Here is a 17253-nt window from a genome sequence, read left to right as displayed (position 1 = left end):
CCTGCCACAGCCTCTCCTTTTCCACCCGATCTCTGTATTGCCGGTAGGAGGTATCTGTCAGGCCTGGTCTGACATGGACCAAATTAATAACAGGTCTATTCACAAAAAGGTGATGGGTTTGGAGAAGACAGTAGCATTCAATTCAGCTCACTTTCCAGTTCAGCTATGTTGTCCTAGATTGTTCACTTCTCCTGCCTTCTCCAAACTCTTCACCCTTTAGTGAATAGCCCTGTAAGTGTCTCATGAGAGACATCCCTGGCCATGATCGCTGCAAAAAATAGATGCAAAGAACAACCTGTGCATGCTTCTCCCTGTGCCCCAAGTGAAGGTGGGCAAAAGTACCCCAAAAAAATAAAGTTTATAATAAAAACTTAAGTTAACTGAATGAATGATGACCTTTGTTTAGATGAGTTAAAATCTGTTCAGTTCCATCTCGGCCTACAAAAACGGAAAAGGATGCAAACTTTTCTTTTTTCTTTCTTGGATCTAGATGGAGTTGGATGTAGGCGGATGTAAACAGGGGCATGTCCATTTTACATCTGCTCCCCATAGACATACATTGGGCATCAGTCTGAAATACTGACAGACAGATCCAGACTGATTGCATGTGTGAAAGGGGCCTTAGAATCATGTTTAAAGGAGAACTATGGGGTTGAGGCTTTTCCCCCATCATTCTCCTTAGGGTAACGGCAGGACACAAACTAGCGTCCTCCCGTCACCCTAAGCTCAGTATACTGAGACGCCGCAGCTGAAGCGGATCCCGACAATTATTTCTGGATCCGCCCAGCTGCGTGATTGTACAGCTATCTAGAGACAGAGCCAGCTGTACCTTCCCCTGTCCGTTCCGCCAATCAGCGCTGGAGGGGCGGGGAGGGGGGAATCCAGCCCCTCCCCTGTCACGGCAGAGAGCCGTGACAGGATCGAGAGGGGAGCGAACGCCGTTATGTGTTCGCTCACTTCCCGGTCTACTGAGCCGACCTGTGACAGTCTCATTGTCACAGGTCGGCTAGAACTATGAGGTGAGTGAAAAGCACTCACCTCATAGTTCTCCTTTAAATCAACATTGTAAAAATAAAATACCCAATGAAAATGATTTTGTTGTATTACAGCCCTCTGCTGTAGTTGTAGGGACAGACTGTAGCTTTCCAAGTGCGTATTAAATCAGCAAGGAAATGGTTACATTATGGTTCAAAAGCATCTCAAAAATATCTTCAAAACTCCATCTAAATGTGCATTTCATGGTTCTCGCTTGTGACTTGCTTTAATGGGTTCAGATTAACAGAGCTGGTGAAGCTGAAAGGACTGTCCACCCAAAATCCATTTCTAACATGGAGCGTGAAGGAGACACCTGTGTTAAAAGCTAAATGAAAAGGTTATATATGTATACTTACTTGCCATTTTTTTTCTCAGTAGCAGCTTTCTTGGCTTCCTGCCTATGTGGTCAGCCTTGCTTACAGATGATGTAGCAAACCATCAAAACAAAGATAATCTTGAGCCTGTTTTACTATTCTCTTCAGCAGAGGTAGCAGTCTATAACCCGACAATAACCCATGCAAAGCAATCAGAGTTCATTTATTATGGCACCAACTGATAATAGCTGCAATCGCTCTGGCTGTTATGAGTAACAGTAGATCACTGCTCTTATTAACAGGCTCTGTGGAGTGCAAATTGTTTACTGCTAAAGTAGCTATGAAGCTATGCTCATTTAAAGGTTATGTTTACATGTTAATCTAAAATTCTCATTCTTGATGATAGAATCCCATTAAACCCATCCTTCAGCTCTCTCTACTTTATGTAAATGTTACTCTTTTAACAGGATTATAGCTAACATTTTAAATGTCTGTATCTTTTCAGAACAAGTCCGATCTGGACAGTAAACAGAGCATGATCGGTGAGCTTCAGAAGAAAATTAAAAAGCTTGAACTGGAGGTAGAGAAGAAAAGTGAAGAAGCTGAAAGAAAACCTGCACGAGAAGATAAGGTGTGCTTAGAGTGTCTGTGACTAATATTTAGTGACTGCATCATTAGCAATTTATTCCTGCTTCATCTAGTAAAAAAGCTATATGTAATACTTGTCACAGGATGACATGTGTTTTTAAAGGGGAAGTGTATTTGTTCTGTGGTGAGCAGTGTTTGTCTGTTAGCCTCTGCAGTAAAAATGTTTGCAATCAGGCCTTCTCTCTTACATGTTACTTGTTACTGTAACTGAAAATTCCACTTTTACTTTAGTTAAAAACAATAACCATTTCTTCTAATGGGGACTATGGACCCAGCTCCCGAACGGTCCCTTATTTGGACGGACTTTCTCTCTTGGAAACAAATCCTTCTGTTCTTCTTTCCTTTCTTATTTTGGTTTATAGACCTCCTATAAAACAAAAAATGCACTGTTTATCTACTAAAAGTGTTCTAGCACATTAAACCAGGGATGCACCGATACCATTTTTTCAAGTGCCAATGCCAATTACTGATATTTTTTTCTTAAAGGGACGTGATATTTTTTCTAAAACAATGCAGACTAAGGATTTTTGGGAAGTTTCTTTATAATTATGAAAAACTGTAACGCAATCCATGATTATACTTGTCCTGATACAATTTTTTTTTTAACTCAAACCATATTTAACTGTGCTGAGAAGAGCTTCGTATTGGTCAGTGCGGTCACCATTTGCGAGTGAAATTCAAAATCTATAAAGCAGGGCTGCACTGGACGGCAGTACAAGGTACAGACACTACACCCGCACCAGTGGAGGGGAAGGACCATTTGCCAAAAGGTAAGTATAGCGGGGGGGAATGGCCAGATTTAAGAGGTTAATTTAATTTTCCCCAAATTACTTGTGAAAGTGAACTTACCCTTTAATGTGCATTGTGCGTTAGAGAACGCCGCTGCCAAGCTACCACAATGGGGCACCCAGTGGAATGAGGACAGCACTCAGCGCACACACACACGCAATGCCCTAGGCATGCGTTTATTTGCACGCAGATGGCGGGGGGGGTTGGTTTTTATTATAATCTGTTTTTGCGTCTCAGTATACCACGAGCTGTAGCTCGCGGTATACTGAGCTTAGGGTAACGGGAGGACGCTAGTTTGTGTCCTCCCGTTACCCTAAGGAGACCTATGGGGAAAAACACTGACCCCATAGTTTTCCTTTAATGTATGATTTTGTATTTTTTATCAATTTTTTTTCACTTAACTTTATTGATAACACACAGGGAAAAACAAGCCCCTATGTGATATAATTTGGAGGGCACAGGCTCTCTTTATGAGCCTGCCCTGTAGTACAGAAAATCCAACACAGCATTGTGCTCTATCTTCTGTTCAGCTCAGGTTGTGACAGCTGACACAGGAAGTGCTGTGAATACAGCGCTCCTATGTCACTGATCACAGAGCAGACAGAGAACGAAAGTTCTCTGCTCTGCTCCCCCTCTCTATCCTGAAGGCATTTGTCGTGGTCCCGAATCCCCCAGAAGAGCAGGGGACCCCGAAAACCGCAGCACATAGGGAGGAGGAGCACCATGGAGGGGAGGCACCAGCAGGGAGGACGCACAAGAGGGCTGCTCTACAAGTGATCCGGGCGGATCACTTGTACTAAACGAGCAGCCTGAGGCCATTTAAAAATGTAAAGCGCCGGGATCGGCGTTGTGGATTGGGGCATTTTCGTGTGTACAAGTACTCATGAATATGTCCTGTATCGGTATGTAATGATCCAAGTATCTTTTGGCGTGGCCGGGTTGTGTCTCCTGCCTATATACTTTGTGCTTAAAGATGTCACTCTTTCTAATCTCAGAAATTTTGGAGTTATGTACAGAAGTTAGACAGTCTAATCAGGCTAATCAATTAGGCTATGCAAAGAGCAGTGGTGTTGTACAAAGTGCAGTAACCATTACAAACCAATCAGGTTTGCTGCAGATCATTTGAGAGTTTACTTTTGATTGGTTGCCATATTGTATAAGGCCATCCATTTTACCTGATTTAGCTAAACTAGTTTCCTTAACACCAACAAGAGACTACAGTGAACAGAAAATATATGAAACTTTCTAACGCCTGGTCACAGTAACAGCTTTACACATAATGCTTGCAGTCAACAGTAATCTTGGTGACCTTCTTAGTTTAATTTCAAACAACACAATCACCTTCATAAAAACGTATTAAAACTTAGTGTTTTAGGGTATCTGTGCTGCAATATGCTGTATTTTAAGATAAGCAGGTTTTATAAAGACCTTGCTACCCCATAGTTTGTGCCCCTCCTTGGACTGACACCTACCCACATTTTGGCAGCCCGGAATTTTAAACTGATGAACATAAATTGCATATTGTAATAGGCATTTACATTTTATCCGTAGGTGATAGAAGGTTACGCAGCAGAGAAATGCACCCCAGCAATCCACAGAAAATTCTCAGTGAGCACCAATGGGGACTAGGGGAATACACAGAAAGAAAGGAGTTGTAATCATGTGTAATGTGCTACTCTAGAATGGTGAAAATGTGAAAATAAGAAAAAGATAATGAGATAAATGATTACCAAAAGAACATTATTAGTACTTATTAAGTACTGTTGTAAAAGGAAACAGTACCCAGATAAGGGTATCTAAACTCTAAACGCCTTTCAGATTGGCTACCTAATCCGATCCCTTAAAATGGCTTGCATAACACAACAGTGTCTGTGATCCTCCTTGGGGTACCTTACAAGTAACACGCCCGTTGCAAAGCTCAGGCATTGAAGTGGAGACAACTGAAGGTGCACTAGAGCTGCATTAAAATGATCACTTTTTTTTATTTATTTTGTTCAGGAGTCCTCAGCTCTGTCAAAATAGGTTACCGGCTATGACGTCTCTAATCATTTTGATTGGTAGATGACGGGGACATTTCATTGCACAGCTAATCTTTGACATCTGAGATTGACAGTAGACATTGCAGGTATCACTCCCTTCTAGCATCTTTTGCAGATTTTACTGGTGTTCTGTAACTCAATCTACAGAATATATAGACTGTATCTATTACAGATATAATTGTTCAGCAACTGTAACTATAATTACTTTTTCAATTTGCAGAGCTCTAAAGAAGAGATAATTAGATGGGAAGAAGGCAAGAAGTGGCAAACTAAATTAGAAGCCATGCGCAGCAAACTACGCGATAAAGAAAAGGAATCCGAGTCTCTGACAAAACAGCTGACAACCCTGAAAGAGCTATATTCCAAGTGAGTTTTCTAGGCAAGACACAACACCCATTTTGCTTTAGGTCCTATTTTAGCTGTGTCCACAGTGCTTTACTTTGAAGTGTTCTGCATGACCTCAATGTGTAGAACCAATAATTACTGAGTAGTATATTACCCCCCAAGGGGAAGAAAAACAGCTTGTGACTATTTCATATCCTTTATATATTCATATGCACTACATAAATAGAAAAGCAATACTATGGAAGATGCAGAAGGTATATAAAAGATGACCGTATACAGGAAGTTCAAAGAGGAATTAAAGTTAAAATTGAAATGCGCTGTTTATCATTCTGCCTGGTACTTGTAAATATTGAAAGTACTGGACTCCTCTGTGTTCCTATCAAGAACAGTCCCCACCATTTCTAACTAGGAGTTGAAAATGTATTTTTCGCATGCAACATTATCTGTAATGCAAATCTGGTAAAACGGATCCACCAAAAAATAAATTGGTTCTCTATAACGATCACTTTATAAAATAGCAAACTGCTAGAAAGAAAAATGCAAAGACTATTCTGCCAAAAAAAACCTTCTTTTTCTTGCTTTCACCAGTTTATTATTTAGTGTACACTGCCTGCAGCCCATACACAGGGCAATGTACAACCAAACTCATTACAGATGCTGGGAATGTGATAGGGTGTCAGGGACCATGTAACTCCTGTGCGCATGCGCAGAAGTTACATAATTCAGTAAGTGGTTGCCCAATGACATTTATGGAAGACAACGGACTAGAAAGAAGACGAGCAGAAGATGTCAGTGGCAGTACTGAAGAGAGGAAGGGGCATCATGGACATCTCATCGCTGGAGGAGGGCACTCTAGGTAATAAGTGTTTGTTCCATAATGTGCCAATACAACCCACCTACCACAAATTCCACTCTACAAAATCTTTAGAAATTTGTATAAAGGATTATCAGTTTAAAACAAAGATTGCTTCCTACTAGCATTAAATTATATACTGTGTATGTGTGTGTGTGTATGTGTATGTTTGCATGGCAAAGAGAAGATTCATAGACTATAGGTATCCAGTTGGACTGTTTACAATCTGCAGATCAAATCCTCTTGCCACTGGCCACACCTGTACAATGGATCAATATAGACCAGGGGTCTCAAAGTACCAGCCCGCGGGCCAATTACGGCCCGCAAACCAGTACCATGCGGCCCGCGGCCGTCTGTCAAGTCAAGCACACAGTCAGGACCCTGTGCCTGACTTGAGAGAGCAGCTATACGGTCTACATCTCTGTCGGATGTAGACAGCATAGCTGCTCCTGAGTGTCGGCACACTGTGTCCGAATGGAGAAGAGAAAGCTGTTCTTCACTGACAGCACTGAGCTGTCCAGGGGCAGGGGCCGAGGGGGGAATATCTGCAAGTCACTCACTGCACAGCGGTGTGAGAGCTGAAGGCTTACTACAATTACATGCACACAGGTAAAGCTGCTCAATTACATAACAATATACTGTTAGGATCTCCCCAGTGCTTGTCTCACTGTACTGCAGGTGTGTGTATTATTGTTTGTACTTGTGTGTTGGGAGTTTTATGGGGTTTTTTTTTTGTGTGTATTATTGTGTGTGTGTATTTCCCAGGCTCCATTCACATACAGCGTTTGCATTTCCCACGCGGTTTTCTGTACTGCACGGGATGTAAACGCTGTATGTGAAAGAACTGCAGGGATTACGCTCGTTTGCAGCTAATATATAGCTGTGAATGTGCGGAATCCGCTGGATTATCACGCATGCACTATTTTGGGGTCCATATTGCGTGGTCCCTGCAATAGTCAGAACAATGCACATTAAATTGCATTGATTTCTCTGTTTAGAGCGGTTCCACACGTATTCGTACAGCCGAATAAGCGCGGACAGCCGCTCCACTGTGAATGGAGCCTCAGTGTGTTATTGTGTATGTATTTCTGTATGTGTGCGAAGGGGTGTGTTTCTCTGTGTGTATGTCCGTGGGTAAGTGTGGGGGGGTTATTTCTTTTTGTGCATCTCTTTTTATGTGGGTATGTCTGTGCGTCTGTGTATTTCTGTGTGTAAGTCCTGTGTGTAAGTGTGCATCTTTTGGTCCTCTATGAATAAAATTAATACCTGTGGGGGGAAAAAAAAGCACACACATACTCAGGGGCGTCCCGAGGTCGGGTGTCACCTGGTCTCCGGGCCGGGTGACACCCCGCCGTGTCATCGCATGTGACGTCACCTCACGCATGCGCGATTGTCATTGCTATAAACACACACAGACATTAACACTGGTACTGAATATAGTTAAATTTTATTTTCAAGTATGAAATTTGGAAAGCGGCCCCCATGGGAGAAAAAAATTTGTCTAGTGGCCCCCAAGCGAAATTAGTTTGAGACCCCTGATAAAGACTTTAGTGGGGCCATCTTCCATAGAAATCAAAGGTTCTGCTTGCTGAGAGAAAAACAGAGGTTGTCATTGCTCACCTCCTTCTGAACATTCAAGTTGCCTGGCTGTTATGCAGACCCACTGGCTTTGCTTTCTGAATCACTGACCTAAAACAAGTATAAGGATCAGAAGTTAGTGTGGTGTTCATGGCTGCATTCTTGTTCTGGGTTGATAACATAGAGCATTAAATTTAGCAGTGACATCCTTAATGTTTCTCTTCAGAAAGGTTTCCTTTAGGAATTGAGGACCGAGTGTAATTGCAAGATTTTACTGATTTTCATGGACCATTGATCTTGTGCAGCTGGTGATAAATGACTATGTAGTGACCACAGGGCATATCTTTTTGTAAAGCTGATATTCATGTTCTGATTTTACAGCTAATTTGTATCTGGCATGCTAGTATAAACACTCTTCTGTTTGACTAGCTTGCATTTACTTGTGTTGTTATATTCTTTCTGCTTGATATATTACTGTATCCTTTGGTGATGCAATTGCATTTTAAATTCTAGAGCTGACCAGGAAAAGTTAATACTGCAAAAGAAACTGAAATCTCGTGGGGTTACTGTGGATCAAGTAGTTGGGGCCCGAACAGTAGAATCTGAAAGAGAGATTGAAGAACTACAAAAAAAGAATAATGATTTAGAAAATGAGATCGCTTACATGAAGTATGTATCATTGGATTACACAAGTGTAATTAACATACTACTTACCTCCTGTTATCAAGAGCTACAGTATTGTATTTACTTTTGAGTAAGATACCAGCTTTTGTTTTCCCAGTGTATGTAATACTTCTATTTTGTAAACTTTTAAACAATCAGTTTGACACTTTAAGTGACCCTGTCGCTATAGTTCAAGTTATGGCCAAAAAATAACAGAGTAAATACTTCGCTTTCTTGCTGCCCTCACCACAGATTGCTGCTCTGATCCTGAGCAATCTTATACTGAAGTTTAATGAAACTGGCACGACTTCAGAATTAGATTTATAAAGATCGGAGCCGCGTTCAGCAGTGCAGCCACAAGGAAAGGTGTCTACTTGCACTGTTCTTTTATTGGTATGGCTTCATTTAAAATGCTTACTATAGTAACATGATAGCTTTAAGCTTTATTTATGTATTTTCTGTGTTTATGCAGCGCCAATGTCCTTTCAGATTTTCTGCTCACAAAAATGTGAACTTTCAGGTTTTGTTTTTCAAAATCGTATTTCTTTCTCGCCCATTGAGTTGCACAGGAAGTCTTTAACTGTTAGGTTATACTGACACCTACAGGAGGATTAGACACTGGCAAACAAACTGTAGGCCAGCCCAAAATAACCCCCTACTGCCAGCATGCCTCAATCTTCTACTGGTGTCCTAGGAGGATGGACAGCTTTTCTTCGGTTCTTCTGTATTAAGGAGTAACCTATTTTGTTACTAGCAATTGTTTACTTTGATTTTTTATTTTCTTCACTCAATACTCTTCTCTACGGCTGTATAGAAGCTTTGTCTGTTTGACTGCAGCTATCCAGCACAGTTGTCATCAGAGTATCTGAGGTCTTGCCTAGAGTATCCATTTGGTGATAATTTTTTACAAAAGTGGTTTGCTCCCACTGTGGATCTGGCAATGCCCCGTCTTAAGAAGACATTTACTATAACGGTATAGGATGCATCTGTTTTAAGGACCAAATTGATAGGCACTTGGAAGCCCTTTCTAGAGCCCTGTTATCTCTGGCAGGTCTTTCCCTTTACCCAATCCTGGCTGTGACTTTTACTTTATCAACCCATGTCTCATTGTTCAAAATCCCTTAAAAGAAATTTAACCACTCCTACAGTTGATGATGGGTTGCAAATTTAACACGTGGAGCAGATGGCTGTAGCGTTAAAGGAGAATTATGAGGCGAGTGATTTTCACTCTGCCTCAAAATCTGAGCCGACCTGTGACAATGAAACTGTCACAGGTCGGCTCAGTAGATCGGGAAGTGAGCGAATACATACCGTCGCTTGCTCACTTCTCGATCTATCCCTGCAGGGATTCCCCCGCTCCGATCCTCCAGCGCTGACTGGCGGGACGGGGGAAGGGGCGGGTACAGCTTGCTCTGCCTCTAGATATGTTGGCTCATATGCATTGGAAAAAGTGCTGCGGAACTTTTGTCTAAGAAGAATTTTATCTACATTTGAGGGAAAATGTCTCTTCTGACCAACTCTTGTCAATATTATCAAAGATGCTACAACTGGCAAGAGCACATATCTTCAGTGGAAGAAGCCTAAAAAGCAGACTGCAAAGTCTTCTCTCTAATTGTTAAGAAGTGTTTTTTGTGTCTTAACTCCCCGACCCCCAAGCTTGTCTCCCAGTCCACCCACAAGGTCTGGTATCCAAAGTCCACTTTTGCATTAGAGTCTTGGGTCAGATGGTAGCCTCTTTTAAGACAGTTTAATTTGCCCAGTTTCACTCCAGACAAAAAAAACATACTATCATTGAGGGACAAGATGATCGGGTCTCTGGACAAACCGATTGTCCTGTCACCGAGGACTAGGTTGTCCTTACTTTGGTGTCTCAGATGTCTCAGAAATCTGACACTAGAGTTAGAAAGTCCTTCCTTCCCATCTTTTGGAAGGTCCTTATGATGGATGCCAGCCTGTCGAGCAAAGGATGAGTCCTGGGCACACTGTCGGTGCAAGAGGCATTTTCAGAAGTGAGTCACATCTCCCATTCTTCATCCTAAAGCTTCAGGTGATTTGGCTGGCTCTGCAGTATTGAACCATCCTACTTGGATGGTCATCTAATCTGGATTCAGTTGGAAACACCATGGTGGTGGTGGTGGTATATCAATCATCAGGGAGGAACTAGAAGTCTTGCTCCAGCAATAGAGGTTGGTAATCTCTGCCTGGAATGTACATGGTACAACCTGACTGATTTCCTCATCCGGCAGCGCGTGGATCCGGGCGAGTAGTACCTACTGTCAAAGACATCCCAGGTCCTGTGTTGCAGGTGGAAGACAATGAATGTGAACCTCCTGGCCATACTGAACTGAATAGGTTTGTATCCGTGTACAGGTATCCTCTAGCAGAAGACAGTGGATGCTCTGGTGGCTGAGGGATCAGTACCCCTGATCTTTGTTTTTCCTTTCTTGAAACTTCTTCCTCGTCTGCTTCGCAGGATCGAGATGAAAGGCATTCCAATGATCTTCATGGCTATGGACTGGTCCAGGCAGATGTGATATGTCAACCTGATAATACTTGTGCCAGATCCTCCTTGAGCTCTTAGGAATCTTCTGTACCAAGGACTGATATTCCATCTTTCTTCACAGTTGCTGGCTTAAACAGGGAATTTCTGAGTCAGAGTCAGGATTCCTATGATGCCAAAGCTAGTAAGTCTACTTCTCACAAGGTCTATCATCAGACATAGAAGGCATTATTCACTTGGTGTGAGTCTCAGGGCTTCCACCCCAGGAGTTTCTCCATAGGGCAAATATTTTCCTATCTGCAGCTGGGTCTGGACCAGCATTTGGCTCTCTGCACTTTCAAGGGTCAGGTTTCTGTCCTCTCGGTTCCATTTCAGAGCCCTCCCACTTGATGCCCTGTGACTTCATGGGTTCTAAATCTGGTTCTCCCCGTGCTTCAGAAATCACAATTTCTTATTAGAGATATTTCTCTCTACTCTCACCCTCAAGGTACATTAGTGTCTCTTGTAGTTTTCACCTCTGTGAGGCAAGATGAGCAGGCAGCCTTATTCTGTGAGGAACCCTCTCTGGTTTCCAGGCTGTGCAAGTTTACTGTATCTCTCAGCCTTCCTTTTAGGAAAACCGATTGCCTTTTTTCATCCCAGATAGACCCTGAAAGGGTTCACATGCTTTTCGTTTCCAATCCCTATGTGTTCTAGGCAGACAATAATCTGAGCCTATGGTCTCCAAGGTCAGGTTCCAAGCTTATCCAAGATTTGTAAGGCTGCCATCTGGTCTTATGTTCACACGTTCTTAAAGTTCTACCAGGTGGATGTTTTGGCCTCCTCTAATGTTAGCTGAAGGTGTGAGGTCCTTTAAGGTGCCTTTTGGAGCTGCAGATTCTCCTATTTATTTTTTGTTTTTATAGGCCTGTTAGCAATTTTTTGCAGTGTTGTCCATCCCTCAGTTGGACTGCTTATGGATGTCCCAAAGGTGAAAAAACTTCCTGTGTCCCTCAATAAAGATAGAGCAAGAAAGAAAGGGGGATTTTTGTACTCTATCTAAAATCCCTTTTTTGGAGCTTATTCATTTACACATGTTCCACCCCTCTGTATTTTGGATCATGTTCTCTGGACTGTTTTGCTACAAAACTGAGGCATGCTGATAGTATGTAGCCCACATTGCCCTTGTTATATAATTGCCTTCCTGCTTTCTCAGATTAAACCTTTCGCTGCCAAGCCCTCCGGAACATTTTTCAAATCAGCTGGCCAAGCCATTTTTTAATTTTCTGCAATTTTTTCCTATTGATTTGATTTTCAACTGCTGCGTTGCTAGCGTTTGTAAAAGACCCCCCAAACCATATATTTTCTGAAAGCGCAGGCCCGGTAGAATAAAAAGATGGTGATACTAAATTTGTAGGCCCTGCGATAATTGCGCAAATGTTTCTCAAATTAATATTAAACCGATAAAAATACACAATTCAATTGTTAAAACACACCAAAATCAGTATCCGTGCACAAAATAAATTATTTTCTGACTAAATCTAAAAGATAAAACTGTATTGAGTTAATAAATAACAAATATTAGCAAATTTGTAATTGCGCCTTTTTGCGAAAAGGTAAAAAAATGAAGGTAAAAAAATGTGTAGCTCCGTACGACGTACGTCCTTGGCAGCGAAAGGGTTAAAACAATGTGTCTGAAGAAAGTCACCTATGTACAGTATACTTAGATCAGTGGCATTTTATAAAAATACACATGCAGTCAAACTGTCCCTTACTCTCAGCTTAAAGGAATCCTGGTCATATTCTTGAAATGGTCTTTGAAGAACATAGTAGCCAGCAATTTTGTGAGGTGTGTAAACTTTTTCAGGGATGTAGTACAGTTGCAGTCTGTGTCAGCAAACATTCCAGCATTGTGATCTGAAACACAGTGATAGGTTTTTAAAGTTCACAGGTGGCCTGTCCAGCAAATTAACATATGCACACTCTCTGTCTGGTATCAATAATTGCATTATTTCCAAGAGTGCTAGACTGTGTTTTAGGAAGCATTTAAACATTTCACAACATAAGGAGCTCCTGAGAATTAAAAGGTTGGAGACTATCTGGACTGGTTTGGAGAAATATATTATTTCTGTCTGGGGTGATTTGGTGAGACTCAGGTTTGGGTTCAAATGGGTTATAGAGATTATGGAATCAAATATAAGTTATGAAGAGATCACCCTGACACATTTTTGGTGGTGAGATCGAGAGTAGATGAAAGTAGATTGGTTTAAGAAGTTGGTGTTGGTCCAAGTAAGAATTACCTGTCTAATTTGCTACAATTACTAATCTTGTGGAATGTGCTGATTGTAGCCTATGGTATTTTCCTTTAAAAAAAATCACTGTTTGGTAAAGCTAATAGCCCATCAGTAACTCTGTTGAACGACATCCTGGTTTCTTCTATTGTAATAACTGTAGATGTATTTGAAAATACAAGATAATTTAATTAAATCTACCATAGCTAGCAGTATGTCACACAGTTCATTCTGATATTGTATAACCCTCCCATCAATCTGCCCCATAAAGTCATTGCACACGTTAGACACATTGTGAAAAATCAACCTTACTTGTTATAATGGGCTTAAGAATAACAGCTTTAATGCATCAGTGGAATTAATTTGCCAGGTTAATGTCTGAAGAATAGAGGGTACCAACAATTCTTGAACTAATTAGAGGCATTACAGTTGGATGCACAATGTAATAATTTGGTTGGGAAGATCTAACCTTTGCAAGCAGGCTGGGAAAATGTATTATTATTAACCTTGTATCAAAGTAACATATACAAGGAGGAAATAAAGTGCTGCTCTTCAGCACTTGCTTTGTAAAGCAGGCTTAGACCTTTAAAGGATTTGTTAAACTGAGAAAGTTTAAAAGAACATACAAAGTTTAGCGCATCTCTATTTTTTGTTCGCATTCGTTTTAACTGAAGGCGGCTAAGAAAGAATAAGATTTTTAAGCATAAAATTTCTTGAAACATTTTTTTTTATGTGGTCATAGAACAAAGCAGGCGTTGCCTCGTGATTCTGTAGTAGATGAACTGCACTTAAAAAATCGATATCTGCAAGAAAAGCTTCAAGCAGTGGAAAATCAGCTCTCAAGGGAAAATGTATCCAGGCCCTCTGTAAGTATTGGTTTCCTCATTATCTGAGACAAATGATATGATATATCGGCTACTTTTTTCTTATGTCTATTCAAATGTATTGTTTCGGTTCCTTGGGTTACTTTAAGGCCTCATTCACACACAACGCAAGAGCAAAATTGTATATTGCGTATATACGAGCGTATATGCGTGCACTATTTGCAATCCCACAATGCATCATTCGTAATAGAAATGTTAATGAACTGTACGTTTGTATATATGTGCGTAAATATGCAGAAATACACTGCCCAGACGCATTTCGGTTCCATTCTGTTTTTGCACATTTTTACGCTACGCAAATATATGGCTCCATATGCAGCTATGTATATGGAGCCATTTTATTTGCATATGCTGCATATGGTACTATACGTGCCTATATGCGTGGCAGTGTGAATGAGGCCTAAGGAATATACTGAGTTTTAGGTGTTTTTTTTTTTATTAAAGCCATATATGTAAATCCATCCACAAGGTAGTCAAAATCATAATACAATGATCATGGGAGTTAGTGTATTCAGTCTGAACTAATCAGCCAATTGTGACCTCTCTTGGGAATTACTTCATCTTAAAAATCTCATGATGGAGCCAGTACACATTTCTCTACCCTCTAAATAATTTGGGGACAATCAAACTTTACATATTAGGGGTCATTTCTGGACTTTTTTTTTACCATTGTGTGTTGTAAAGACGTTTGGATTGGTAACTTAATATTCAGTTTTGTTTTTTTGTTTTTTTTTTAGTGTTTTTAAACAATTATACTCATGCCAGATTTTTTTTTCTTCATGCTTTCATCTGCTTATTTTCTTCACAAGCTCATTAACACATAGGTGTAGCAAACTACAAAAACAGCTGTTACAATAGACAGTAGAAAAGCTTTCTGGTATTTATAGCTACATAACTTGGACACTGTGCTGCATTGTGTACTGTACAATATACCTTAAGCACTTAATAATTTCATTTGATTTAGTCATCAAACACTAGACTATACCTGTAATTTGTACAGGAATATTTTCTACCATGTGAATGCAGCTTTTATGTATAACTTTACTAAATATTTCTCAGTGTGAAGCCCCCACAAAGGAATTAAACAAGCTGTCATCTTACTGTACCATTTTACCTGATGCCTGTTTTCTTTATATACAATGCTGCATGTGCCATACCAGCATAACACAGTGGACCCCGGACATTTTTCTCTTTTATTTGAAGTTGATGATCACAAACTACAAAATCCAGAATTGCCTAATAAAAAGAGAAACCGTTTAAAGAGAGCAAAAGGAATTAAAACAGTATTTCTGGAAACAAATGATGGTGATATGGATGAACTTATGAAGATCATACCAGACCAAGGAGATGTCGCTAATGTGGTTATAGGAGGTAGTGAAAAGGCTTCTAATATAGATGAAGAGCTTTGTACCACTGTCACAGGCAATGCAACAAATTCTAAAACTTCAAATGTGACTCCTTTGGCAAGCACAACCCCAGTTGTAGAAAGTAGTGACACCTCACCATGGTCATGTGATGCTTCAGAGCTTATCAGTGCAGCACCCTCTCCAAAACTGTGTGACATCTCACTTCCTGTTAGTACAACAGCCACTCCTGGGCTGGGCGACATTTCATGTGTTGAAAGCACACAAGCTACTGATGAGCCAGAGTCTAGTGATGAAAATAAACAAAATAACTGTGGCACAACATCTTCCAATGTCAGCAGGACTACTACAATTCATGAAGTAGAGGAAAGCCATGACTATGGTGGGCATGAAAAAAATGGAGAAATTAGAGAAGACGAGATGACATTAAATGTAATTGGTAACAAGTCTGATGTTGAACGTGGCTTTACTTCAGAAGTTGGTGAAGCTGAATCTCCCTGTTGCTGCAAGGATAATGCATTAAGCAAGACAACTGCTGTAGAGACTGGAGAGGAGTTTGATCAGAACTATGAAAATCTGGAACTGGGCTCAGAACCTAACAATGTACTGCAGGTGTGAGATTTTCCATCGCCCATACTACCCTACAATATCCTAGATTTTATCTAATAGGTAACTTAGTTTATCCTTTTAGAAATGTATAGCAGTTTAGTTGACATAATGCAGTTCACTCCATCCATTTATTCCCATGTTTAAACTATTATGTAAATATTCTGTATAAAAAAGCAATACATGTTGGCTTTCCTGTACTGGTCCCTTACTTACTTTTTTATACCTGTAAGACATCGGGTGTAGGATCAGAAAATCAGTCTTCAAGAGAGCTGGACCTTCAGAAAGAGAACCTGAGATTATCAGCCGAGAATGTAGAGCTGCATTTCCAGCTGGAGCAAGCAAATAAAGACTCGCCACGTTTAAAGGTATAACAGAGGGTTTATAGTCTTTGACATAAGGCCATGCATCTGCGTTCTGTTATTTATGTTCATATATGTTTTTATAGTGTGTGTTTGTACAGTGTATGCATGTACTGGTTTAGCAATCAAAGACCAAGTATAGTGAAAGGTCAGAACTTTTTTTGATACATATGAACTATTCTTTAAGCTCTGTAGGAGAGGCAGGATTACAGTGTTATCAGAGGTAATATTACTATAATGAGTCTAGCCTAGCAGAGATGGCCAATTACACTATACTTACTGCACAGCCTGGCAACGCTAAGAAGTCCAATACACATTCAGGAAGCTCCACTGGTGTAACTAGGAAACAATAAACAATATCATAGTACCTCTCAACAATAAGCGTCAAAAGTAGTGAAAGGAGACTACGTATCCACAGAGAATGTATTAGGAAGCTCACTTTCAAGAGGTTAGTAAACAGTTCTTGAAATCTTTAATACAATGCATACACCTTAGGTAAGATTTTTTTTTTGCTTTGTTTACGTTTTGGCTAGAGCTGGGAACAGTCGGAATTGCTGTCAATTTTTATTGCTATCTCTGTTCCTGCTGGTGATATTTTCTATTCCTGTGACATCAGGATCAAGAAATGAGGGGACCTGAAGATCCAGATAGCAATAAAGAATTGACATAGACTGTGAGAAAGCTACTCAGTAGTTTTAGAACCTATTTTTACTTTCGAGAAATGTCCTGTCTCCTAGCTCTCTCGGCAACATCTGTCACTATGAGAGGGACTAAAGGAATCATTTAAAAATATCGAAAAAAAATTTGGACTTGGACTTTGAAGTATGACCTGCATGCAAAGCAAAGTATGTTTTATTCTCATCCATTGGGGGACACCGGAAGTCTTTCATCTTTAGATTATACTGCCGCCTACAGGAGGATTGGACACTGCAAACCAAAAAAAAAAATGTAGGCTACCCCATAATGCCCTTCCTACTACTAGCCTCAGTTTTTTGGGATGGTC

At 40.5% G+C, this 17253-nt stretch overlaps 1 protein-coding gene across 1 annotated transcript in view; it reads left to right on the top strand.

Annotated features, from left to right (window-relative positions):
* The window catches only part of CEP290 (centrosomal protein 290), a gene marked incomplete at its 5' end in the record, with an annotated part of 88927 nt that overhangs the window by 46252 nt on the left and 25422 nt on the right, over nt 1-17253 (top strand). The window contains 5 exons of the mRNA XM_018570212.1: nt 1861-1980; nt 5046-5191; nt 8115-8270; nt 13777-13900; nt 16122-16256. Of these exons, the coding sequence (XP_018425714.1) occupies nt 1861-1980; nt 5046-5191; nt 8115-8270; nt 13777-13900; nt 16122-16256 (681 nt within the window). The remainder of the gene's footprint in view (nt 1-1860; nt 1981-5045; nt 5192-8114; nt 8271-13776; nt 13901-16121; nt 16257-17253) is intronic.

The sequence above is a fragment of the Nanorana parkeri genome, unplaced genomic scaffold, assembly GCF_000935625.1.
Source record: "Nanorana parkeri isolate BGI_ZX_2015 unplaced genomic scaffold, ASM93562v1 scaffold1478, whole genome shotgun sequence".
Classification (NCBI taxonomy): Eukaryota; Metazoa; Chordata; class Amphibia; order Anura; family Dicroglossidae; genus Nanorana; species Nanorana parkeri.
This window is presented reverse-complemented; position numbering and strand designations above follow the sequence as displayed.